The sequence below is a fragment of the Bolinopsis microptera genome, chromosome 5 (genome assembly GCF_026151205.1).
Source record: "Bolinopsis microptera isolate Bmic1 chromosome 5, MBARI_Bmic_1.0, whole genome shotgun sequence".
NCBI lineage: Eukaryota > Metazoa > Ctenophora > Tentaculata > Lobata > Bolinopsidae > Bolinopsis > Bolinopsis microptera.
This window is the reverse complement of record NC_087076.1, coordinates 15,708,644-15,735,853: the sequence shown is the minus strand read 5'-3', so window position 1 is coordinate 15,735,853 and position 27,210 is coordinate 15,708,644. Positions and strand designations below refer to the sequence as shown.

The following is a 27,210-nucleotide window of genomic DNA, read 5'->3' as shown; positions in this document are numbered from 1 at the left end:
ATCAAACAAATCACTGTCATGATTAAACCAGGTGACGGTAAGATCATTGTTTGTATTCTGAAGCGCAATCAGTCTCTGCCCCCATAATAGGAGTGTTATATACAATACGGTTATCAGAGCATGACAGAGCATGACGGTGTAGAACAGGTCTAGGTTTGAGCTGCCCAGATCCAGTGTGTCTTTTAACACACATGTGTGGATAATACCTGCTCCGTTTAGCAGATTCTGCAAAGATTGCGTGTTTTATTCTCAAATCACACCCCGGCTTTTCAAGTTGAGCCTAATGGTCCTTGTGAACATTGTACAAGGAATACCATATCCTTTGTGTTTTAGGGGAAGGTGTCAAATCTTGAGTTTATAGTCGGTAGTTGTCTGAAAATACCCCACACACTTCCGTTCTACATCCTACACTTCCGTTCTACATCCTACACTTCCGTTCTACATCCTACACTTCCGTTCTACATCCTACACTTCCGTTCTACATCCTACACTTCCGTTCTACATCCTTCACACACAGATCTACCCGGCCTTTTTCCGCAGTATCAATTAAACAATCACTGATCCAGCTCTTTTCCAAGAGGCGGCGATCATGACGTCAAGACGATAATCACATTTTCACATATGTAATGGCAGAGAAGGTACTACTATGTCGTCTAATAAACGTGCTTCCTTTATGAGCAGGTCTGGGTGAGCGGGCTCCTCTCAGTTCATTGTCTTGAGATGGTACACAGTGTATGATCGGGAGTTAGGAGCGAGGTGGGAGGGATCTAATTACACCCGCTCCTTTGTTGACTTACCTCCCCTCCTAGTTGCTCACTTTTGTTCCATCTTTTGTGTTTGGAGTCAGCTCTTGAAACGTTTTTTGCCGCTTCGTTTGAGGTGAGGGTTTTAGTGAAGGTTTTTATAGGGTGAATGTTATCTAGTTATTTAAATGTTCCTTAATTCTGTAGAACTATAACATATAAGATATTAATGTAATTTGGCGGGAAATTTTGTTATTTGGCGGCGATCGTTATAATTTAGTGGCCTTGGTCGTCTTAATTTTTATGTACAAGCGGCTCGTGTGTGTGTTCCTTAACAAGGTTGGGATGTGAGCATTGTGGCTTAGAATTGAGAACATACGCGTTTTAGAGTAACAACCTTACGAGTTTTAGAGTTTTGTAACATTTGTAACAACTTTACGAGTTTTGTAACAATTGTAATATCCCAAGTTTCAGTCAAACCGCACAGAAAATACGCGATTTTTGCCAACAACGGCATAATTATAAAAACCTTAACTATTTTGAGTAAATTTGGTGTGACTATAATAATATAGTGTTACATAAACAAATTGAATTCCGATATTTCATGAGGTCACACTAAATTACAGGCACACGACTAGCCTCGTGTTATTACTCCACTACAATATTAGCCTCCTGTTCCAATCTTTACTGCAATTCTTTTACTCCGACAGCCGACTGTGTTATTTCTCCGACTGTTATGTTTTGTTTCTCCGACTGTTAGATTTTGTTTCTCCGACTGTTAGATTTTGTTTCTCTGAAGCTGTTAGGTTTTGTTTCTCTGAAGCTGTTATGTTTTGTTTCTCTAAAGCTGTTATGTTTTGTTTCTCTGAAACACTGTTAGGTTGTGTCTCTTTACACGAGTTTTATAATCCTGTTGCTACTCTCTTAAAATAGCTCTAACTAACTAATCATTCGTCTGAACAGCACTAGTGTTGTTACTCTCTTACACTGACTTAGAGAATGGTTCTAACTAACTAACGAATGATTTGTCTAGGTGGCACTACAATGGTGTCAACTTCAGAGCACACTTCATCTAGTTAAGACTCTCTCAGAAAGGACTGTAATGTAGTTGTGTCTATAACCGTCTATATTTAGTGTTCACTAACAAGGCACTGTACACCACCGGCCTAGAGAGAGAGAGAGAGAGAGAGAGAGAGAGCTTTTGTAGCGTACTACTGCACAGTGCACATTCTCTCATTGTTACTGCATCTTTTCCTGTTAGTGCAAATATAGCAGCTTTCACTAAGATCCATGTTAATTAGGTTGACGTTGTTAATTACCTGTGACTGTTGAGAGAAGAAGGGAGGTATCTAGTTTCCGCCCACCTTCCCTTCCCCCGCCTGGGATGAATTTAGCTGGGTTATTTTAGGAAGAGAGTTGTTTCTTTCTTAGTTTGTAACCTCCTCACATTTTGAGTTTATAATCGTATGCGCACATGGTGAGGATTAACATATGGATGCTGGTTACGGTGTAACTTTTTGTTAGTTGTCCACTTGCTGCCATATAATCTGTTAGATTGGGTGTGGACTGTGGTACACGCCCTGTAATAGGTTATATTTCTCGTTATCATTCTGACTAGGTTCTGACTGGGTTAATTAAAGAGTCGTTATGTCTCTTATCAGTGGATATTTGTGAAGCTGTACATTACTTGTTGTGTGGTTGACAGTTGTTGGAGTTCCAGTTTGACTTTTGAGTTGAACTTACAAAATAATCGATTAGTCCTGAGAAATTGATGGTTCTTGAGGTAATTCAAAGCGTAATCGACAAATAAAATAGATAAGCAGTGATCATTGATTTGTTACTAACGATCATTTTAATTTATGATGTTAGTCTACATGTTTATTTCTGTTGATATTAACTGATTTTCTGTAGGTAACAACGAATGGTGGATGTCGGAGTCTAAACGATATCATGTCAGAGCTAAACTCTTCAATTGCATCTCTTGACTCAGCTGGGTATGTAAACTACTTATATTTACTAATTACTAGTTGCTATAACAACCAATCATTCAGTAGCTTTTACAGCTACTCGTTAAGACAGTATCACTAATGACTCAACTAACAATTTGAGATATTTGATAAAACTCTTCACAGACTTCACATGGGTATATACCGTTTCTATCCAATCGGGGTTTCTCTGTAACTTTAGTTTATAAGTAAGTTTATAAGTAAGTTAATAAGTGTTTATAAGTATGTTTATAAGTAAGTTTATAAGTAAGTTTATAAGTAAGTTTATAAGTAAGTTTATAAGTAAGTTTATAAGTAAATTTATAAGTAAGTTGTAAGTTATAAGAATTTAAAATAATTAGAGTTATATTAAGTTTATAAAATTTATAAGTAGTTAGTAAGTTATAGTGTTTATAGAGATTAGTATTTATAGGGTTAATTATGTTTGCCAATATCAAGGCTTCTTCAAACGAACAATGGTCCGAAATTCCACATATGATCTACTTGGTGCCTATCAGATAATATTTGCACCTCAAATCACGTTCCACAAAAATGGTGATAACCCTTTTATCAATCCTTCCAAGTATGTGGCAACTTTTTGGACTTTCTATTATTATCGATTATCAAGATTTATCTGCAAACAATGTTGGTATACGTGCGGGTTCTCACACCTCGTTACTTTAGCATCCGTGAAAATGAGATGTTTAACAAATAGAACAGGATCTCACAAACTGAATTAGAGTGTTACCTGATCCGACAGGAGTTGCGATCATTCCCCGGGTTATCTTTACTCTGGTTGGAGTAATTGCTCTCTAATTTACACCAGGATAGCGTAGAAAAATTAATATTATTTATCATTTTATCTCCGTTCATCTGATATTCGTTCTGTTTTTCTCATGAAGTATCCGAAGACTTTTAACCTAAACCGGCAATTATCTGGGTATGTTCTTCTAAGAAAATCAAATTAAATTAATTTAGTTTTATAGTCAACTTCCATCTAAGATTGCGTTTCATTACATGAGATCAGAATATTTCACTCGAAAAAATTTAATAGACTGTGATTTAATTAACGGTACCAGAGATAGAGAGGGAGGGGCCTTCTAGAGAGCATAAACTTGTCGTTGCCATACATTTTCGCGCCAAAAATAAAATACGTAGTTTCTTTCCAAATATACGTAGTTTTTTTCCTCGACACACAAAATTGAAGTCCGGCATTGTTGACCTATGTGACTGACAAATGGTAACGTGACGCTATTGCTCAGTTATAATAGGTTGTCGTTACTTGAAAGATTGCATAAAGATGGTTGACTATTCATGTATAACTTAAGTTATCCAGCAGCCCCTGGCGCCAGCTCACTTAGTAAGAAGGCCACTAAAACAATTCTGCTCAAATAATTGTCACCATATCGGACTTTTTAACCACATCTGGACCACCATAGTAATATCTTGGCAGATAACCAAATCCAGATTTGTACTCGACCTGCAGACATAATTTCATTATAAATCTGAATATGAAGTAAGCCTTACTTGTACTGGCCACTCCTTTTCCTTCTCTCTTACAGGGAGGTGTTTCATCTTATCCTAGTTTTATGATATTGATAATTTAAAGCGGTAGATAAGACCTGGGGAATATTCTGATTTTGCATCGGTAATTTAATATGGCAGAGATTTTAGAGGGACCATGTCAAATTATAGGTCTCGTACGCTGCCTAAGGCTGTGACATGTGGAAACTGATTATCGCAATTTCTAGAACCAATTTTTAACTCTCGTGATAATTTGATAACCATAGCAACGTCACAATATCTGGCAGTAATCCAGGACAAATCTCCATGGTTTACCAAATAGTGTTACTTGATCCATGATTCCGGTATAATGTTACATGGCTCAGATTTCAATCGACTGACTGACTGACTGACTGACTGGGTACGGGTACCCTCACAGTCTACTTAAAATGAATTAGACAAACTTTAATATCCCTAATGCGTTATAATGACCAGCACAGTAATGTTCCAGTTACATAAAGACCACTGTCTCACCCTCATATTAAGTAACAACTAATAGCGTTCCCCAGTGTAATAATCTGAATAATGTAGGGACCTAAACTAATGTCATACATAATGTATTCTGTGTATTCTGTGTGTGTGGTTGTGATCACCTCAACTAACCTAAACCCTCTCCAGGCACTCAGAGGACAACAGCTCACTGTTTGACGGCAGCAGCTACACCACCGGTGGCAGCATGACAGAGAGCATGGCCGAGATAGCTGCTGAGGACCTGATCACAGCCATGAGAACACAACGAGCTCACTTGCTGGAGAGAAGAGCCGAGATGCAGATGAGGGTTATACATCTGGAGAACGAAGAAGCGGTGAGTTCTATATAGTTTACATGTCATTTGTATAAACATACAAACATTGTGTCTAGACTGTTTACGTTAATCTAGAATATGACTACCATATTAGCCACAGCTGTTTAGTGTTTACCGTAACCGTGTTGACAATGTGTCCTCCGCAGGCAATTATAACAGGACAGCGTATACACGAGGTAGCTGGTCTGGACTGGAGTAGGAAACATATTAACACCGGCTTCCTCATCAACAACCCTTCCGAGGGTATCAGCTCTATGGTAGGTGTAACTAAACTTTAGAGTTGTTCGCTAATTTGTAACTTATCCTGGTCTCCTTTTTGTTTCTGTGGATGTGTAATGACGCACTTTCCCCCTTCCCGTATGAGGTCCTTATTATCAATGACGAGTTAAACTGCCCAACCCACCTGAACAATACGTCATGGTTAAGACGTGTTAGCATAATAGTGTTAGTATAATAGCCCTCTTATATTTCAATTATTATCAGGACGAAGTTTCCCAACTCGAGTTTGACGTTGAGATCCAGAAGAAGATTGTGCACGCTGCGCGCCGTTTGGCTCGTGAACATGGAATTGGGCGGAGTGCCAAAAGAGAAAGGAAGATGGCAACCCAGCGGGCCCTTTTGAAGCTGCAGGAGCTAGAGCGGAAGTTGCAGAGTGCTAAGAGGTTCCAGAGACCCTGTAACCCGGATACCTCTGACAGGTAACTTGCCGCGCCAAAATAATAAGTAATCATATCAGCTTAAAATAATAAGAAATAGTGTCAGTTGACACGTACGTGGTGATTGTGGACCCCTGGTTATCAAATTACTTCACTATTTCTGTCACCTGCGTTACCAATATACTTTCTAAAGCCCACACAGATCAGGCCACAGCTGAATAATGTACGGTAGAGTATCTGATAATAATAATCCCCATGGAAACCACCTCTAAACTCTAACCTCCCCTCAGTGAGAAACAGAAGCTTCACGAGCACCAGACCTACTACAAGGCTGTAACTGATAACGGCTACTATCCTCACTTCAGAACTGTCTCCTCGTCAACCAGTGAAGATAAGGTACGAGATTGTTCTAGAACTTGTTGTAAATTAGTGAGATAATGGAGTTGGTTATAGCTCCCAACCAGATCCTTCTCTTTAGGGCAATCAATAATCATCAGGCCAAAAAGAGCGGAGCCGCTTTCTTCCATTAGTGTTCCTTTGATGTTTACCTACAACCTGTATAACAGTCGTATAATCGCGATCAAACATCATTAATTATACTGGCACTGATGTTTATAGTCACGTTGATAAACATAATATTGTTGTCCCTCATGTCTTATATCTGAAGTTTGATACTATTACAGGTGTCTGGATACGATCCCACAGAATCAGATTGGTCCACACCGCTCTCTCCCGGTTTCTGTGACAACCAGCAACCGTCACGTCACTCAAGCTCCAGCTCTATTGGTACCAATTGTCAGGATAGTGTCCGTGCCTCCTTGCAGCTAACTCTTCTCGACGACACAATTACCAAAACTCAGCCGAGAAAGCGAAGCGACACAAGAGGCTCAATTACTCCGCAAAACTCAGTGAACTATGAACCAACCTCCCCAGTAACTCCGCCTCACTCGGCTAAATCAAAGAGCTTCTTCAATACTTCATTTCCTTTCCGTATCGAGAGTCTTGCTGGATCGATATCTGGATCTCGTCGTCAGGACAACATGAACAAAGTTGAACCCAAACAAATGCAGTTCAGACCACGTGCTGGCAGTTACAAGCAGCCCGATGTGAACAATGTGAGCACGCTCACACGTTGCCATGACAACGTCATACCTGAAAAAATAACAAACAGTTACGAGAAGTACCTTCAAACGCTCAGAGTGAACAGACAGAGAAACGAGCTCGTTAACAGAAACTTCGAGAACAGACGTCATTCCTGCTCCGACTGGCAGGATAACAACGTCACAAACTATAATGGTCACACGTCCAACGGTCACATGACCAATGGTCACACGTCCAACGGTCACATGACCAATGGTCACATGACCAATGGTCACATGACCAACGGTCACATGACCAATGGTCACATGTCCAATGGTCACATGACCAATGGAACAACAAGCCAGCACTCTACTGCTGTCTAGGTGTTACCCAACCTTTTAGCGACCTTCCTATCCTATCAGAGATTGTGTTATCAGCTATGGTTGAATGATCAAGCTTAGGACTTGGATTTGAGACCATCAGTAAGATTCAGAATGAAATGGAAAAGTGCAAATAAGTTCTATCATACTGCCATCTGCCATCATTCTCCTATACTACAAGTAAATAGCACTATTAAGTCTTGCAAACTACATCAACGAATGGTGATTATTGGTTTTAGCTGTCATCTTATTAGGAATCTGAAATTTTTACGAGAACACTCTGATTAGAAAAACAATCCCATATTAAACTTACACATTACAGTTATATTTGACCCTCAATCATTTTGTTATATAAACAGATATGGGTAATTATTCTACTGTCAGTTCTAATAATGTAAGGATATCCAATTCTTATAGTAACAACCTAACAAGTATTAGAAATTTCTGCATATTTTTTCGCTATCAGTTTCAGTTTACCTGCTATTTTATTTCCTGTTTTAATTAATTTATCAACAGTCAGACGCCGATAATTATTCTGCTTGTAAGTGAAACCTTGTCCGCATAAATATTTTAACTACAGTTTATTAGAAATATTTATTAAATCCATCTTAAATCCTGGTGATTATATTTAATAATAATCGGCGTCTGACAAATCCATTATGCCTCAGATCTGCTTTGTACTTCTAGTGTTCTAGGACTGCACGCATTCTTCAAATAGTTTTGATAAAGTAGTTTGAGAAAGATTTAGCTGTTTTGTTATGAAATGCTTCTTTATTTTTAATGCGATATAAGAATTATTCTTTTAACTGTTTCAACTATCGATTGATTCCTTGCTGATGCAGACATATATCAATATAAAAGTAATAAATCGTTTTGAAAACAACCTTGAAAATAGAAATCCAAACTTTAAATTTGTAACTTCAAAATATGATATCAGCTTTTAGTCGGTGGTTCAAAACTGCAGTGAAAAGTAGTTCAGTACGATTCAAATTGAAAATGTTGATGCTGTTTACATGCATATCTTTTTGCCTCGTATAGCATTACAATAGTGTCCATCATACATCTGCAGTCATCATAGTAGGTTGTCTTCTATTTTCTGCATCGTTCTCTCTATCCTTTCTGCACAGGCATCCTACGAATTTACCCCACGACGTCTTAACGTATAATCAGAATCTCATCTCCTTTTTCCTGGTAAGGTAGACCACTGGGTTGCAGGCTGAATTGAGAGGAAGCAGGATGTTATATGTTACAGCAGTCAGTAATTGAGCATGAGGTATCTGCAGAATGCTCAATACAGATACGATTCTCCATCCAACAATGATCACAAACCGACATAGCAGACACAGAATATAAGTGATATAATGCCCACAGTAACTGCAGCTTTCCTCCTCCAGGTATCTGTTTGGGACAGCTTGCAGAGGTAAAGCTTTCCAAAGCTGATAACGTTCAGTAAACCACAGGTAGAAACAAACTAACCAGCAAAACAAATTGAATATAAACGGCAACAGAAGCCTCTTCTTTATTGTTAGACTCTTCTGAAGAGTCTACAAATTTCATTGCTATTGTCAATCCAATAAGTGCAGTATAAATTGCAGACAATAATTTAAAAGCCGTCCAATTAATGACGTGAAGAGGGAATATCAAATGTATTGCCCTGACAGCTGTGAGTAGACAAGTTAAGTAACCAGTCGTTAATACTGTTGGGTACAATATGCAATCAAAAGCTAGATCTTTGAAAAATGAATCAAGTATTAAAAATGCCATCATCACGCTGACCAATAGATCACATATGTTCAGAGCAGCAAATATTTTTGTGGTGAGAGTGTCAGAGTTTCTTGTTCGCCTATTTGCCATGATTTTACTGATGAAGTATGATAGGGACACAGTGTTTGTTATTGTCCCGAATATCGCTATCAATACGCTAGAACCGAATATCAACATTAGTAAAATCATGTCGATGTTAAACTTAAATGTTATGTTGCCGTTTTCTTTCAGTGCAGAGTTTGTTGATGTCTATACAATCCGCTATGATATTATCAATATCATTGTACTTTGACCTATAAAGAGTTTAAATTAGCTGAATTAAGAATTTTGCTTCAGTAGAACTTCTTTAATCTCTATACCGTGCTTCTCTTGTATCACGTGGTGACCCCCACGGTCGCTTCACTATAGTGGAGTACTACACCCCCTGTAGAGTTTCGACGATACAGGGGGAGCCGCGCACTCGTGCGCGGCGGGTCATACAACGTATGACAATGCTTCTCTATATCGGGTACCTCGATATACCAGGCCTCCGTTTTCCTCATACTTTTAGTCAATTAGCTCGTGTTTAAATACGGCCATAATGGGGTATATGAGACGCTAATTGATGCATTATTTGAGAGGCTACAGAATCACAAGTACCGGGATTGAGATCTCTATACCGGGTTTGTTCCTACAACGTACGTTTTACCTTTCCCCCGAGAGATTTGGTATATAGATTATAGAGTTCTATTGTATTTTCTTAAGGTAACCGAACGTCAAGTTCAACACGCCTTTAAACCTTTAGTTTTACTCAGACTTCATTTTTAACATCGATCTACAATGTCATGAAAATAAAATATCGAATTGAATAAAACTTTGAGAATAAAAAATGAAAACAAAAGAAATGTTTGTTCAAACGATATTCGAGATGTGGATCAATTGAGACTGAGTGCATTTGTTCAGCATTATGTTTCAGCCTATATGACTTTCTTTCGCTTATGAATCCTTTGTTCTTCATTTAAAATTAATAGACTGCTTGGTCTTAGCTGACTGAATAATTTTTTTTTTCAGTTTGTAGATTATATATTCGCATATAATTATATTCGAGACACTGAGACAGCATGAGAGTAGGCCCTGCTGCATCTCGTTGTGACTGAATCATATTGAACACTGAACAGTTAACACAGAATAAAAGCGTCTCGCCTGACAAACTATATACTATACTATAAGTATATAGCAGAGCCGGGAATATATAGCCATTCTCCAAATTTGGAACTTTTACTATGTTGCAAAATCGGGAGTTCCCATTCATTCACAATTGATGATTCATTGAGGAGCATTATCCGTAGGCAGTCCTCGGCAATAACGATGTGATAAAACTCACGGCCTCATTGGACAGACTACCTACCGCTCTAATCTCAAAGTACGCTTATAGTTATCGGCCCGAAAGCAAGCCAAAGGAATTTCTGCAAAGTGTGATTTATGCTATGTAATACTAATAAACCTAAATTCTTTAGCATTGAATTATAGAATGCTACACATACATTTTAACTAAAACTCAACCTCCCGGACGAATTCTGATGAACTGAGTCTAAATAAATAGGTAAAATAATAGTGAGAGGGAAATAGTAGTAAAGGGGGGGGGTATAATAGTAAAGGGGGTATAACTATATAACAGTCAACGTTCGTGCTTGCCAGCATTGTGACTTTATTATTTGTGTTCATTCTAGCTTCACTTCCAGCGGTGTACCTAATATTGAATATATTATGCAGGACCGATATTGAAATATTCTTCACTATAAGTTAAAGTATAACATTAACAATTATGTCCACTGTTTACTGCACCACATGAAACCATTTACAATTTGACGTAGAGTCCTTTTCAAACTAACTTTATAGTTAAACAACAATTTGAGCGTTTCTTTATTATCAGTTATACTTATTGCAATGTTTTGTTATAATAATTTTATAGGTGGGAACTTGGAGGTATGTCTTTATGGCGATGATGCCCGCCCTTTTAATTAAAGTTGTGACGCGGCTGAAAACCGATTCAAAGAGTGTCCCTTTGTACCGCCCAACCAAGGTGTAGTATAATTACTGTAGTACTAGTAGAGGTTATTTCTCGTTTGTGTTTCTATTATTTTAAGTTAATAACTTTGAACTTAATAAATTACTTTGTAATGAGTAATAATAATATAACGCTCTTTGTTGTAATAATTTGTGCGATATCGGTAGTGGCGCTGACAGCTTCAAGCGGGTGCAAGCTTAAAAAGAATGCAGTCAAAAAGAAAATAAAGCAGTACAAAAGTAAATGTCTAAAGAAAGGATTCCAATCATCTATCGATTGCAAGACTGAAAGAGGAAAATTGAGCAAGAAGGCCACGAAGAAATGTCGCAAGCTCGAAGGGATTTTGAAAAAGTGCGACTACTCCTGCCTGCCCCCGATTGATGGAGGTTGGACTGACTACAGAGAATGGACCACGATAGTTTGCTCCGCGCCATGTGGGGAAGGAAAGAAAATAAGGAGAAGATCTTGCAGTAACCCATCCCCAACGTTTGGTGGAGTTGACTGTGTTGGCAAAGCTGAGGAATCCCAAAGTTGCAATATAAAAAAATGCCCAGGTAATTACGAACATAATAATGCGAATTTAGATTCATCAATTTAGCTCGATCGGCCGATTTGCGATTACTTTGTACTCAATCGATCAAATAAATGCGAAAATGAACCTTCATTCGAAAAAAATAAACATGAATATTTTTTGAATGAGATGTGATAGTAAATCATACCAAAAAATAATTACCTCGATCAGTGACACTGACAGAGCTATGCCTATAATTAAGGCCAAATAAAGGCCTATAAAGGCCAACGTATGTAACGTTACTTTTGCCACAGGATGGTCAAACTTTGGAGATTGGTCTGCGTGCTCTGTAACATGTGGGGGAGGGGATCAGGTAAGAAGAAGATTGTGCAATAACCCTGCCCCAGCGTTCGGTGAACCTGACTGTGTTGGCAATGCTGAGGAATCCAAACGTTGCAATAAAAAAAGTTGCCCAGGTAGGATACAAATTCGTTTGATATTATTGTTCTAAATATTTTTGACAAACTGTATGAAAGTGTTAAAAGAGTATTATATTCTTTTAAAATGAACACGTTATTCCTGTCACAGTCAATGGAGGATGGTCAAACTATGGATCTTGGTCCGCGTGCTCTGTAACATGTGGGGGAGGGTATCGGGTAAACATAAGATATTGCAACAATCCTGCCCCAGCTCATGGTGGCAGATCGTGCTCTGGACCTTCCGTCATACACCAAAGATGCAACACTCACTACTGCCGCTACGGGTAGTTGTAATTAAATATGGAAAATTAGTTATAACTGAACTGCACGGATAAACACTTTATTTAGTTTCTTTTTTTTTTAATGAAAAAAAAAGCTATGAAAAACGGTTAAAAAAAGTGAGCATGCGGAACTGGAAAATATTAAAAATTGTTTTGGAATCGAACAGACAATGACTTGAATGTTAAATTAAATTAAATTTTTAGTTTAAGCTTGATAGATTATTGATTTTATTTTACATACATCGCATGAAACATAAAGTTCTAGTTGCCGACAAATTAATCAGTATTATTTTGCATATGAGAACGGTTCATATTTACATCGTTTCTTTTTGTTTGGGAAAAGGAGGAACAAGGCAACGGTCCGCTCTACCCAATTCTGGGTTTTGGTAAAAACAAGTTAGCGTTAGTTTTGCTATATATATCGTATCCAACCCACAAATCACTAATCAGACTGCTGGGTTACTAATCACACAATTAAGTCACTAATCGGAAATGCAAGGGAGTTTACAAACTAGGAATATTATACTTAGAATTGTATCCGGGCTCGAAATATTGGAACGGTAAACAAAAGATTAATATGCCTCATAGAAATAAACCTCGCTGTCCCATTTTTACACGATACTTCGCACAAACCACTAAATGCTACTTTATTGTAGCATTTATGATCCAGCATCATGATGAGGCGAGTGTCTCATAGTAACGTGATGGTAGTTAGTAAAGTCACGGGGTCGGGAAAGGATAATTAATGAATGATGAGATAATAGAAAGATCATTCGACGAACCTGTGTCCCACCAGTTTGATCAGATGCTAATATTTTGTTGAGTAGACCATAGACTGAGAAATACCGTTATTCAATAGCGGTGTGGCTAGTTACTATATATAGCTAGGGACTGATGTAAACTGCAATATTACCGGCCTGATTTAAGGATTAAAGAAATTATATCCTCCCGAGTCCCGTATTATATCTGATAATTTGATGTTGAACAAGTGATACACTTGACAGTACAAATGTCACATTGTTTCATTACCTAGCTTGCTAGTCTATTTATATAGATATAGTCTATCGCTTAAATTCTCGCACTTACCTTACTAAAAAGCTATTTGACTAACAGAAAGCAGTATGTTATGTATAACGATGTACCATCAGAAACAATGGACGTGAAATTTGGAGTACCACAAGGGTCAATTCTAGGGCCGTTACTCTTCCTATTGTATATGAACGATATAGTAAACTGCTTTTCAGACAGTGAGGTGAAATTTGTACTTTATGCTGATGACACTAATATCTTCATATCAGGACCATCTAGAGAAGCAACATACAAAAAAGCCAACTTAGTGCTTAAACATGTCTCGATTTACATGAAATGTAATCTACTTCATATCAACATGTCCAAATGCTGCTACATACATTTTAAACCAGCCTCTGAATATGATGACACCTGTGCACGGACCAGACCATTTGCTATCCTGCTAGATGAATCTAGATCAATATTCATCAATGGTAAGGTTATTACTAAAGTCAAGGATACCAAATTCTTAGGTGTTGTTATAGATAGTAAGCTAAACTGGATTGCCCACATGCACTACATCCGTAAAAAACTGCGATCTATGACTGGTGCAATCTGCAGAATTCGGCAATCGATACCTTCTGAACTATATTTGAAAATATATAACGCTCTTTTTGAATCACATCTCAGTTATGGTATAAGTGTTTGGGGTGTTGTCCTCAGAGAACGGTCCAATGATAGTCTTTTCATCACACAGAAGCACTGTATAAGGATCCTTTTTGGCGACCTTGACTCATATTTAGATAAACAATCAACATGTGCACGTACTAGACCATACGGTATGCAAAAACTAGACCATAAACACTTTGAAAAGGAGCATACAAAACCCATTTTTAATAGATTAAAAATTCTTACGGCTCAAAACTTGTACAAATATCACTGCATCTTAGAATTCTCTAAGATTATCAAGTACCACTGCCCATACTCCCTTTATGAGGCTATCAACATTTCAAACCGTGCAACGAGTCTCACGGTTATTCTCCTAAATAAATCAAATACCTTTTTGTTTAATGCAGCCAAGCTTTGGAACGCTGTTCATAAAAAAATTTTAACTTCAAGCAATTGCCTAGAAACGTCCATTAGCTTGATAAAACTGAGAACCAAAGCACTATTAATACAAGCACAGGCAGCTGACTTAAAAGATACTTGGACTCCAAACAATTTTAAATTGCAGTAATCAAATCTAATTGCAGCGGCACACACTTACTATTACTATCATGATTGTACTATAGACAGAAAATCTTTCAAATCGATTTTGGGCGCTTTTTAACCATTTGTTGTAATGTTTTTAGATACTAAATATCTAAATTTATAAAATTTTTTATCGGAATGAATTAATTGATATTTAATAATTTATTCGGTAGGTTTATCTGGTATTGATATTGATTATATTGTTATTGTTATTATTGAACGAAGCTAACTCTAGACATAGTTAATACTACTTCTTTTAAGAAAGGGACTTGGAGTATAAACGACCAAGTTTGCATAAATTTATATCCACCCAAGAACTCAGGAGGCAAAGGTGGGTGCGTAAACTTTTGGTCTGCACTCTCCGATCCTGTATCACCCTCTCCGATCCTGTATCACCCTGGATTCTTCTCGACGTATCTTTGTAAAAGGTATATACCTTCTAGTCAATCTCTTGCTACTCCATACCAAGTCCCCTAAGATATCTGATCTAAAGTTCGTGCTAGTTATATATATATGAAATATACTTTTGTCTGCTTTAATTGATACTAAATAAAAATGTTGTTTTCTTGAAAAAAAATGTTGTTTTCTTGGGGACACTTGTTGTCAATCGTGGTCTAAACAGTTGAAGGTAGGATTATAAATAAATAAGATTATACTTGACATGTGGTGAAAGGTGGCCTCAAATATATTGGAAAAGTTGGTCAGTCATCAAGCGTCATTATTCATTAAGCGTAATAATTCACCCACAAAGAGTTTACAATTTTCTGAGGGTATTAGGAAATGATAGGAGATTAAATGTTAACGTTTTGACTGAGAAAGTAAGTGGAGAGTGAAGAATATTCTTGATGGTGTTATATAATGGAATGTGGAATGTAATGGAAATAGTTGCTACTTGTTAGTACTACAAGTACAAGCAGGGCCCTTTTACCGTGCCTGAACATTTATTCTGAGTAGAAGCTAGAAAAATGTTGATCCTTTACCTTGAACACCGAGTTACCTATTTTACATAGTGAGTGTTTCTCTTTACGACTTGGCTAATATAAATAGTTTGTTATTGTTAAATTATAAGCACAACCTGCAAGTGCAACTCAAATCTGATGCAAACATGTATTCCTCTTTTTGTTCTAGCCTTCTCGGGATTGCTACTGTTAGGTAGACTTTCCACTAAATTAAAATTTAAAGCTGGTTTTTGTACAATTAATTAAAACACCTCCTTCACCTTGATAACTCTATTTACCAGCACCACAATCTGATAATGAATCAGTCGAATGTAGAACATATTTCTGACCACGTTGTTTACCTCGTTTTCAAAGGAACATTCTTATATTTATCTCCTCTCACCATCCCCCTGAGTCTGATAGTGATAACCCGAAACATTGTCATCTTTCTAAACTACTACAAGGACAGGAACAAGCTGATCCCAAGCTTGTTCATGGGTATTGCCGTGTCTGACATTCTCAGAGCACAAGGAGAGTTGGTTCTCTCGGTGATCAGTATCCTAGCGTACACAGGACTGGTCGAGGTGACTGTTCTTTATAAGAGCTTGGTTTACTACATGTTGACAGCACTCCCTGGTGCGAATTGGTCCAAGGTGTTCAATCTCGCGATGACCATCTCTATCACCATAAAAGTGGTCAACCCTTTTGACAGGATCGATTCTGATCGCTTTATGGGTGTGGTGACATGTTGTTGTATTACGATTATAGCCATGCTTCACCTTTCGGATGTCATCATGGTGATTGAAGAAACACCAAAATTGAATTTGTATGATCCTGGTATCGGAAGCGCTTATCTGTATTTGTTCTTGCTATTTGTATTCGAAGTGCCTGGAGGCTTCACCGCTCTCGTCTTATATTGCATGCGAGATGAGTCTGGAAGGACAAGATGTGACCGTGACCATATGCACACGGGGAATAACAAGGAGATTTTTGATAATCTTCAGTATTCAATGGTAGCAGTCTACTTCTTAGTTCCACCACTGGTTGTGCTCATTTGTATGGTGATACAAGTGGTGTACTTGAGGCGATCGTTGCCAGAAGAAGAGAATGAAGCTACCTCACTGATGCCCAACCCTGCTCGAAATGCTTCTATCACAGTCCTGTCTGTATCACTTCTCTTCTTCATCTGTAACACTTTGTACGTCTGCCTCATCGTAGGATTCTGGCTATACTACAACGCTCATCATTGGGATAAGGAATCCCATTCAGATAACGTGATAGCAGATTTGGGAGTGGGACTAGGATTTTCCGAGTTCACACTGCCGCTAATATACGCAGTGTTTTATCCTGTTATCTTGATCTGCAGGAAGGAGGAGTTGAGGAGAAAATATGTAAACTACTGGAGAAAAGTCACTTCTTGGTGTAGATCGTGTGGTGAAGGAGACTGATAGTTACTGGGCGGCGCTCAGCCTGTCATTCCGCCAAATCTCTATTTATATATATAGTAGCCTGGGATCCCCAGGTAAACTGATAGTGAACTAGGAGAATTTGCTCTATCAAGAGCCCTCTCGAGTCTCGCTTGCAGTAGCGCGCGACCGCCGAAAGTGAAATAACTATAAGCGCGTCACGCAGTACGCGTAGATTCATGGCTAAGTAAAAAGGAGACTGACTGATTGAACGGCCGATAATTGGATTGACAGTAACGTTAACATTGTTTGCTTCATAATGTATACTGATGTTGCTGATTTTAAATTCTTAAAGCGTCTTGCATGACAATAAATTTATTTTTATTTTCATGTACGTTTTCTATGATATGAACGGTACGTAATAAAATATTTTTGTCGATTCGATACTCGATGTGCGATAGACGAAATAATAGGCACATATGCATTGTGCATTTCGATGATTAATGTATTATATTTTTGATACCCTCCACCCTCGCGCCGTTCACATAGCCATGTGTCTACGCGTACTGCGTGACGCGCTTGTTTCACGCGCTACTGCAATTAAGCGAGAGGGCTTTGGTTGGAGCAACTCGCGCCGGGACGCGTTATAACTGGGCGGCGATCAGCTTTTTTTTTTTTAAATGTTGGGGCACCCACTTTACCTCCCTATTGGGATGCTACGTCCGTCATTAGTGACTTACGTCTATTGGGGTTCCTCTGGTTGTAGGCGATCAGCTTGTTCAGGTCATTGTTATTCCGCCGCAGCATCAATTTATTTATCCGCGGCAGAAAAAGCTCGAGGTCCCCAAATAATATTAGAACGTTTTATTTTGTATTTTTAATATCCTTGCGCGCTTGGTTAATTGACGGTGTCAATTTTTCGTTGCTCTATCCAGAGCCCTTGCGCTTGCAGTAGCGCGCGCCCGCCTCACGACTTGTGAAACAAGCGCGCCCGAAGTGGCGCGAAAGCATATGGTTAGGTGTTGTAGCGCGATGCGTTACTGTGCCGCGCCGCGCACTCAATGAGGCTTCTCACAGCGACAGAGAGATCGGCGAGATGCGCTACTGTGCCGCGCCGAGCTGCCATGAATTGACATCGTCAATTAAGGTTAGGTGAACATTTTTTGTATAGTAGCTTGGCATGAGGCAAGTAGCGCATTTTGCCGATTAAATCTAACGAGAACACAGAAGCATTATTGGATACGCGCAGCGCGCGACCCAGTAACGCATCGCGCCAGCTACAATATCAATAGTTTTTCGGACCAGAATCCTTATAATTTCCCGCTCATTTCCAATTTTCCAGCAAACCTTACTAGTATGAAATATAGTTACCTGGCTCGCCAATCCCTGTGCGCGGCGTTCTTTTCAAGCGCAAGCTTCCTGAGAGAAGCAAGCAATTAAATATACTGAGCTGGGTAAGTACTTGTATCACGTTGTGACCCCCATTGTCGTTTCACTAAGTGTAGCGTTTCTACGCGACAATACAGGGCCGCGCACTCGTGCGCGGCAGGTCATACAACGTTTGACAAGTGGGAGCGTACCTGGCACGCCAGTCCCTGTGCACCGCGCTCTTTTCAATTGCTTCCTGAACAGCTCTAGCTCGCTTCTACGTAAGAAAAGCAAGTTAGGTAAAGCGCTGCATAGTGAGAAACATCCGACATATTTATGATTTTGGAGGGTTGTATTATTCAAATGGGTGATGAACGCCGCGCTGTAAAGGACAAGTTTATTTCAAATCTTTCACCCTTTCACACATTTGGAGTGGACTGATCGGCGACGGAACCTTTACTGAAAACTGACACGCATCACTAGGTCATACCATCTTTGGGGATATAAATTATAGCCAGCGCATTGCTCCAAAAATGTTTTTGTCTGTTATCAACAAATTGCACACTTCTGATAGCATCAGAAGGGAAACCATTTAACTGATGACATTCAGGTTACCTCCAAATTCACAGTTGATCTTATCTCCAAGAAAACAACAATTTTAACTTTCAAGAAAAAAAATATTGGTCAGAGTATTATTTGTGGCTAGGAATTTGTTTAAATCATGGCCATGGTTGATAAAAGGACTCTTTTTAGGATCGAGTTCTCGGTGTAAGCATCAGAAAAAGGCGAACAATTTTGTTCTGCTCCTCAGCTTTTGATACTTTTTTATTGAAACCCGATTTTAAATACTTGAAGCCATAAGATCATCATTCTCCACACTGTCCAAAAGGGCGTCACCGTACTCACAAAAGTTGTTGATGCTGTAGTCATCCGAAGCAGAGCTCTTAAACAAATACTTAGAGGATTATCACAAAACTGTTGTTGCAATTTGCTTTTTTTTTAAATAGAAGAAAACAGTACCTTGTACAGAGATAAACAAGCTTCTTTGGCTTGGTACAGGATGGAGGGAGGGAAACTGAATCGTTACTTAACCGGTAATATGCAATATGCATCATTACTCGACTAGTGCCTTGCGATTTGACATAACTAAAATTATTTGTTATGCAGTAGTGTCAAAGTATTAAACAAAATACTATTTAGGGAATTTATTTCAGAGCAAAACTTTAAGTTAGGCCTTTAAATCGAAAATGCTGACAGTATGAATTTTGTCTGCTCTAAACAGCGTAAATTTTATGCCTGCTAAGTTTCAAAACGATCCCACAAATCCTTATTGGTTAGAAACAAAGGTCATTTTTGTTGCATCCCAGTTGAAATCACATGTGCTATGGAAATTAAATTAAATTTGTTGTTTTCTTAATAATACTTAGTCATTTATAGTATTGGGACCCCTGGCCTCCTTAAGACCCCATTTTATTGATTTTTATTTTTATTTGTATACATATCATAATATGCTGTTAGATAATAATATAATTATGTGAAAAAATAGTCGAAATGAGTCAACTTGACTTTTTTACAAACAATTCTCAGACTTTGTAATGGTTGATGAAAATGGAGCAAGTTGTGTTAAGTCCCACTCTTTGGGTATCAGAATCCAAAAGAAGATTCTTGGTAAGATGGCTTCCCGCTCCGTTGCAAGACATTTTATCGATGACGATGCAGGCAAGATCCTTGACGCATTGTACGCTTTCTTGAAGGTGAGTACCTTATCAATGAACATCTTTGGGTTGCATTTTTCCCATTGAAATATCATGCTGGGATTTTGATTCCCTTAATCTGTGATTGATAAAGTAATAGGCACATATCACAAAGGACTGTTGTTTCTAAGATTGGCATTATTACTCCATGATCATCACAATACAGTGTGTGTCAAATTATATGCAGATGTATTAATTATTTACAGTAATATTTACTCCTGGAATCTTTGGTACAGTTATATTTTATTGAGCAATCTTTTATTTTGAATAACTCTCCCCAGGAGGCCAAGTCAGAGGTCGAGGCAAAAAAACTGATAAAATGCATAATTAAGATAATAATTAAGCTTGGAATTCTCTATTCAAACGAAAAGTTGTCACCAAATGAGAAGCAACTGCTGAAACAGATGATTCGAAACTTTTCTAAACTTATCATGACCCTAGTTACGTTTTGGGAGGTAAGAGTAGTTACAATTTTATCAAATATAATCCAGCCTAACTTATTGTTTAAATAAATATATTCCATGTTTATTAAACGTTGTCAGTATCTTCCTTAACATGTTCCCATGTTTCAGTAAATTTTGTTAACCCTTTTCTGTGTTATGTTATCGAGAGACTTATCTGTTGAATATAAAAACCTACAGTATGGATCAGGAAAAGTGGTTCAATCCCTGTTGTCGAAATTTGAGTGTTCTTAAATTTTGGCTCAGCTCCAAAATGGTTATTGCGCACAGGATAACAGCATAACCATCAGAATTAACGTTCATTGCAAAATGTTCTTTTTCTAACACCTGCATATTATGACAATCTTTGATTATTTACCCATGTTGAAAAGCTACCCTTAAACTTAATGCACCATTTACTTTGAGGCGTTCAAAAACTATGGTTATACCATGTATGGTGTATTGGTGCAGACATTTAGCTACGGCAGAACAAACAAGGCCCTAATATTACTGCTAAGCTTAAATATGTTGAACCGAGTGGCACTGGCAGTATATATTGGCAAAATATGTCTCCATATATTAAACACAGTTTATCACAGAATATTATATTTAGCTGCTGTGGGTAAAAGCTCTATTTGTGTGTCGCATATTCTATCATCCTGCCCAAAAGTCCGGTATACACAGTATATATACACTGTCCGGTTACTTCTGTATAGTATAGTCTTATCCTGTACCTATACATGGCAAATTTGCTCCCTGAAAAAAAAACAGAAAAAGGCTTTGTTGTCAAATATAATAATGAGTATTAACGGCTGTCAAATTATCTATAAAATTAGTGTAACTGGGACTCACAGTTATGAGCGGGCCCGGGGTTTCCGCTAATATTTGATAGATCACTCTAGCCATGTAGAACTGGATCTACGTTTGATGGTTGGATTGATAGCTTGGGTTTCTTGTTAACCACTTGTGTTATCTAGGTCTTCGTGAGATTAATGACATTGTAGTGTTCAGTAGGGAGCATCACAGCTCTCGACAGATCTGCAAGATTAATGAAATATTTTCGGGTATAAGATTACCCGGGTACTCCCGAACATTCCTTGCTAATTCTCACAAGTATCGCCAGGGTAACCGTATCGATCCCCATAATTCTGTAATAATTAATTTACTACGTCATCATGACACTCAACATCATATAATGAGTATCCCGACTCAGCTCTGAGTTTATATTATTCTCCGACTATCCGAGACCCGAGTGGACATTATATATCTGTAAAAATCATTGAAGTGTTGTTTAAACTGTCGCATGATTTTCAATTATTTCTTCTGAAAGGGGCATATCAGATTGTGCAACACATATAAATCGATATGATCATGTTGACCATTTAAGTAAATGCAATTAAAGGTGTGTTGCAACTTGCAAGGTGTGTTCTGGTAGTGGTACTAAACATAGCATATAGCACTCATATTGCTACATCAATGAATAGTCGTAGCTATAGTATTCATCATATTTGAATAAATGTAATCAAATTATGTCAAAGTCCATCATGTGTACTAAAATATCCATCGTCGCAAACTAAACCTCTTTTCATATAGACTAACCTAATACTGATATACCACAGCCACAAAATGGTGGCCTTTAAAAGCTCGAAATTGCATTATAAATGCATTCAAAGCTCTAAATTTACAGGCTAGCTGTATGTGTGTGGACGTGGTATAGACTATGTAGATTAATATAAACCGTGTACAGGCTAAACCATCTTACTCACAGACATCACGTGACTCGCCAAACAGAATGGCCAGTAAATATTATTCCTTTTGCAGGTTTTAAGCCTTTAGAATTACTAACTTGTCAAACATGCTGTTCATAATACTAAATAAAAAGGTTGTGATATGATGGATCTCTCTTGCTCTTAAAACACAGTGCATTAATTCTCTTAGGAAAGGGACCCACAGACAGCATTATAAAATGTTGCATGTAAGAACTCTAAGTTTAAGTGTTCTAGCAGCTTGTAGCATGCTTTTAATGGCATTTACTTGCAGCACCTGATCTATCATATAGTGTTTTAAGGATTATTGAGTTAGCTCGCTGCTATCATGGGCCCTTGTGAGCTTTCATGTACTGATAATTAGTGATATATCGACATTCGACAAGTGGTACATGTCCTACAATAAATTTGGTTGTCTTCAATTTACGTCTCCAATTTCCTGAAGCTGAGCTACGTCTCCTCTCCTTGAAACTGAGCAACATGTTTACAGGTGGCGTTTTCGTACGACGAGCAGCACCTGGTAACCCAGCTGAGAGCAGTGGAGAACACGATAATCACTATCATAACCCCTCATCTTACCAGTAAATCAGAGAGAAGAGTCAGGTAAATTAATGATAATTACTATCATAACCCCTCATCTTACCAGTAAATCAGAGAGAAGAGTCAGGTAAATTAATGATAATCACTATCATAACCCCTCATCTTACCAGTAAATCAGAGAGAAGAGTCAGGTAAATTAATGATAATCACTATCATAACCCCTCATCTTACTAGTAAATCAGAGAGAAGAGTCAGGTAAATTAATGATAATCACTATCATAACCCCTCATCTTACCAGTAAATCAGAGAGAAGAGTCAGGTAAATTAATGATAATTACTATCATAACCCCTCATCTTACCAGTAAATCAGAGAGAAGAGTCAGGTAAATTAATGATAATCACTATCATAACCCCTCATCTTACCAGTAAATCAGAGAGAAGAGTCAGGTAAATTAATGATAGTCACTATCATAACCCCTCATCTTACCAGTAAATCAGAGAGAAGAGTCAGGTAAATTAATGATAATCACTATCATAACCCCTCATCTTACCAGTAAATCAGAGAGAAGAGTCAGGTAAATTAATGATAATCACTATCATAACCCCTCATCTTACCAGTAAATCAGAGAGAAGAGTCAGGTAAATTAATGATAATCACTATCATAACCCCTCATCTTACCAGTAAATCAGAGAGAAGAGTCAAGTAAATTAATGATAATTACTATCATAACCCCTCATCTTACCAGTAAATCAGAGAGAAGAGTCAGGTAAATTAATGATAATCACTATCATAACCCCTCATCTTACCAGTAAATCAGAGAGAAGAGTCAGGTAAATTAATGATAATCACTATCATAACCCCTCAACTTACCAGTAAATCAGAGAGAAGAGTCAGGTAAATTAATGATAATTACTATCATAACCCCTCATCTTACCAGTAAATCAGAGAGAAGAGTCAGGTACATTAATGATAATCACTATCATAACCCCTCATCTTACCAGTAAATCAGAGAGAAGAGTCAGGTAAATTAATGATAATCACTATCATAACCCCTCAACTTACCAGTAAATCAGAGAGAAGAGTCAGGTAAATTAATGATAATAACTATCATAACCCCTCATCTTACCAGTAAATCAGAGAGAAGAGTCAGGTAAATTAATGATAATCACTATCATAACCCCTCATCTTACCAGTAAATCAGAGAGAAGAGTCAGGTAAATTAATGATAATCACTATCATAACCCCTCATCTTACCAGTAAATCAGAGAGAAGAGTCAGGTAAATTAATGATAATCACTATCATAACCCCTCATCTTACCAGTAAATCAGAGAGAAGAGTCAGGTAAATTAATGATAATCACTATCATAACCCGTCATCTTACCAGTAAATCAGAGAGAAGAGTCAGGTAAATTAACATTTAAATAATGTTGTTGAGGAAGAATTTAAGGATGTTTCTATCATTGCACTTTGAGGTGAGATATTGACTAGTGTGATGTTGGAGATTATGAACAGTGCACGCTGCTACTTTAGGCTGTATTATTGCTTCCCTCATTGCCTGGAATATGTAATATCATGGCGATATTCAAGCAATATTAGGTTAAATTCACGCAGAGCGTCCCGGGAATCACTTTGATCTTTAATCTGGAAATTTAAAGGTAGTCGTGGTATTAATAGTGGACCTCATTTTATACAACAGGACCCGTTTAACGTATAGTATACTTTAGTATACAGTTTACGGTACTTTAATGCATTAGAATCGTGCATATCATTTTACTGTAGCTAGAAAGGAGTGGGAGGCTTTTGAAAATTCACACTATCAACTGCTAGAGACGGGCATTGCTTACGTTGGTGAATTAGTTCTAAAAATACATTCTCTAGTAAGCCTCACAGTGACGTGAATTGCATGTATTTTAATACTTGTTTGTTGAATAATACTGTTATGCAGCGCACTGACGACAACTCGTTCATTTTGAAATATTGATCACTCATATTCGGTTGTGGTGAATACCATGTAACTACTGAAACAGTAATTCCAATTTCCTATTGTCTCCTAGAAACTCCACGTGTGGATGATTAGTAATTGGATAGTAATTACCACCAACCTGTACTAACAAGATATTAATTAAGCCCATGATTTAATAAAATATCACCCTCCTGATGCAGTGCGAGATAAGGCTAATCTAATCAGACCCTATAATATCCAATAATAAATAAAATTTAATCCTACAAATTCGATTTATTTTCAAACTAGCATAATATAATATTTCTAAATTATTCCCACATATTTAGGCATCATGTAGCCGGTGGGCCCGACATGATACGACATATCTTGACACGTCGGGGTTTGTCGGGATTTGTCAGGGTTTGTCGGGGTTTGTCGGGGTTTGTCGGGGTTTGTCAGGGTTTGACGGGGTTTCCGGTTTGTCGAGCCTGGAGGCTTTTTTTTTTTTTTTTTTTTTTTTTTTGAGTCTCCCAACAAAAAGCCGAGACGGAGTCATCAAGCTTTACGTGGAAAAACACTATACAAGAAGGCCTCATGTAGTCGGTGGGCCCGAGGCAAAACCCCTCGACAAACCCCGACAAACCCCGTTTGTCGGGGTTTGTCGGGATATGTCGGGGTTTGTCGGGGTTTGTCGGGGTTTGTCGGGGTTTGTCGGGGTTTGTCGAGCCTGGAGGCTACATGACGCCTATATTTGTAAATAATTGGAATTGTTTTCAACTTAAATTATTTCAGGATTACTACTATTGTGTTCTCAATAAAGTAATTATCACTTTTGTTTCCTTGTTTAATCAAACCCTATAATATCCAATAATATCCTGCAGGTTCGTGTTTACCACCATGACAGACAGTGTTCTGCTGGGGACCCTATTCAGACCTCCTCCTGAAGATACAACCCGTTTCCACAGCCCTTACCTTGATGTGCTGGCTCCCATCCTCAGGGACTATGTGTTCGGGAAGGATCCTGAAACCTGCTCCCTCCAACACTAATAATACTTAGCCCTGTTTGTTAGAGACGATCAGAAAGGTTCCCCGTTTCAGTGGTGTTATCTTGAGACGTCTTCATCTATAAGTTAGGACGTGTTTGTATTTACACTGTATAGACAGGGGACTGTTATCAGACACAATCCTTTTTTTCAATTTCACGGACTAAATGTTTAAAGTCCGTGACGTCTTTTGTCTGCTGCCACCACTCTTTGTAACAAATATTTGTCAAGAACCAAATTAATTGGCTGGATCCGTATAAGTGTAGCAGTGTAAACTTGCCCCGACTAAAACGGTACATATTAATAAGATATTATGTCAATCTAAATCCTGATTTAGCAGAAGTTTGTATAAGCTGGATTGCCCACAAAAATTTGCTTCCTCCTATTTTTTTAATTCTTACTTCCTAAAAGTTCCGATAAATCTGTTAGGACGTGTTTATATAATTTACTGGTTCCAACAATACAAAGTAATAAAACAGTAAACATGAACCGGAATGAGCTTTTCACACGTTTTTAAAACGGGCTAAATGGATTAACTAATTATGTAGTTTGTTTTTGATTTGTTTATTTGCTGTTTATATTAATCGCACGAGCGATATATTTTTAAATGTGTAAAAAGATCTGATGACCTATGAAAATTTAAATTGATTGTTTTAATGTTACGTCTGCCAAATTATTCAATTCTATATTATAACTTACACACAAGTAATTTATTATAATTTATTTATGTATGTTTAACCAAATTCTCTGACTCTTGCATGTTTTTATTGCTTGCTCTATTCGTTAAAGTATGCCTTATGATGATTTTAAATGATGATGCCTAAAATAGTTGAGAAGTAATAATTATAATAATAATTATATCATGTTAATATGAATATTGTGATTTTCCTTCATTTACACTTGCTTGCAGTTTTCGTCTCTGACTTTTGAGGCGTGATCACAGGCTCGGTACTCACTTTTCAGATGACTGCTCTGTCAAGAATAACCACATTTTGACGCTCAATGTTTCTAGCTAAATGTTTTATAATGTTTAATAATTTAATGGATGTTTAATATAATGTTTTAATTGTTGACACATTATATCTTATAAAATTACATTTGTAACTAATTTATTTCATGTTTGATTAAAATTTTGACATCATTTGTCGTCAATTTGTTTTCAATATGATGGAGAAGTAGCAGTCAGCAATTTAACAGCATCAATTTGCATTAATTTGCATGATGTCTAAACTTGATTTATAGGTCTGGTTTCTTCTACAAATGATAATTATTTACACTATTAAACAGAGGAACGAGGAATTGTGATTTAAAGCAAACTCGATAAGATTATTTAAACAACAGTTTACATAGAGAGATATAATCGTGTCGTTAATTAAGTATGTAATTATCCACGGATTAAAATCTGCTACTTCAGCGTTAAGTTTGATAATATACAGTTAAGCGTTTCAGAAAAACATA

The 27,210-nt window shown here is 37.6% G+C and overlaps 2 protein-coding genes and 1 long non-coding RNA gene across 5 annotated transcripts in view; all 3 read left to right on the top strand.

Annotated features, from left to right (window-relative positions):
• Positions 1-8,007, top strand: part of LOC134815643 (uncharacterized) — a 29,976-nt gene extending 21,969 nt beyond the window's left edge. For all 3 annotated transcript variants that reach the window (XM_063824196.1, XM_063824198.1, XM_063824197.1), the window contains exons 3-8: positions 2,655-2,737; positions 4,910-5,096; positions 5,243-5,353; positions 5,580-5,794; positions 6,043-6,148; positions 6,436-8,007. In XM_063824196.1, coding sequence (XP_063680266.1) covers positions 2,655-2,737; positions 4,910-5,096; positions 5,243-5,353; positions 5,580-5,794; positions 6,043-6,148; positions 6,436-7,215 — 1,482 coding nt within the window. In that variant the 3' untranslated portion in view covers positions 7,216-8,007. The remainder of the gene's footprint in view (positions 1-2,654; positions 2,738-4,909; positions 5,097-5,242; positions 5,354-5,579; positions 5,795-6,042; positions 6,149-6,435) is intronic.
• Positions 8,008-11,056: 3,049 nt separating this feature from the next.
• Positions 11,057-12,582, top strand: LOC134815712 (uncharacterized). The gene is made up of 3 exons (XR_010160280.1): positions 11,057-11,577; positions 11,849-12,010; positions 12,123-12,582. It is a non-coding gene; the product is annotated as an uncharacterized LOC134815712 (long non-coding RNA).
• Positions 12,583-19,843: 7,261 nt separating this feature from the next.
• On the top strand, positions 19,844-26,887 carry LOC134815627 (protein salivary glands marred-like). Its single transcript, XM_063824177.1, has 4 exons — positions 19,844-20,019; positions 20,301-20,474; positions 22,716-22,828; positions 25,591-26,887. Exons 1-4 carry the CDS (start codon positions 19,861-19,863, stop codon positions 25,754-25,756), a joined length of 612 nt encoding a protein of 203 aa, XP_063680247.1. The 5' UTR covers positions 19,844-19,860; the 3' UTR covers positions 25,757-26,887.
• Positions 26,888-27,210: the final 323 nt, after the last annotated feature.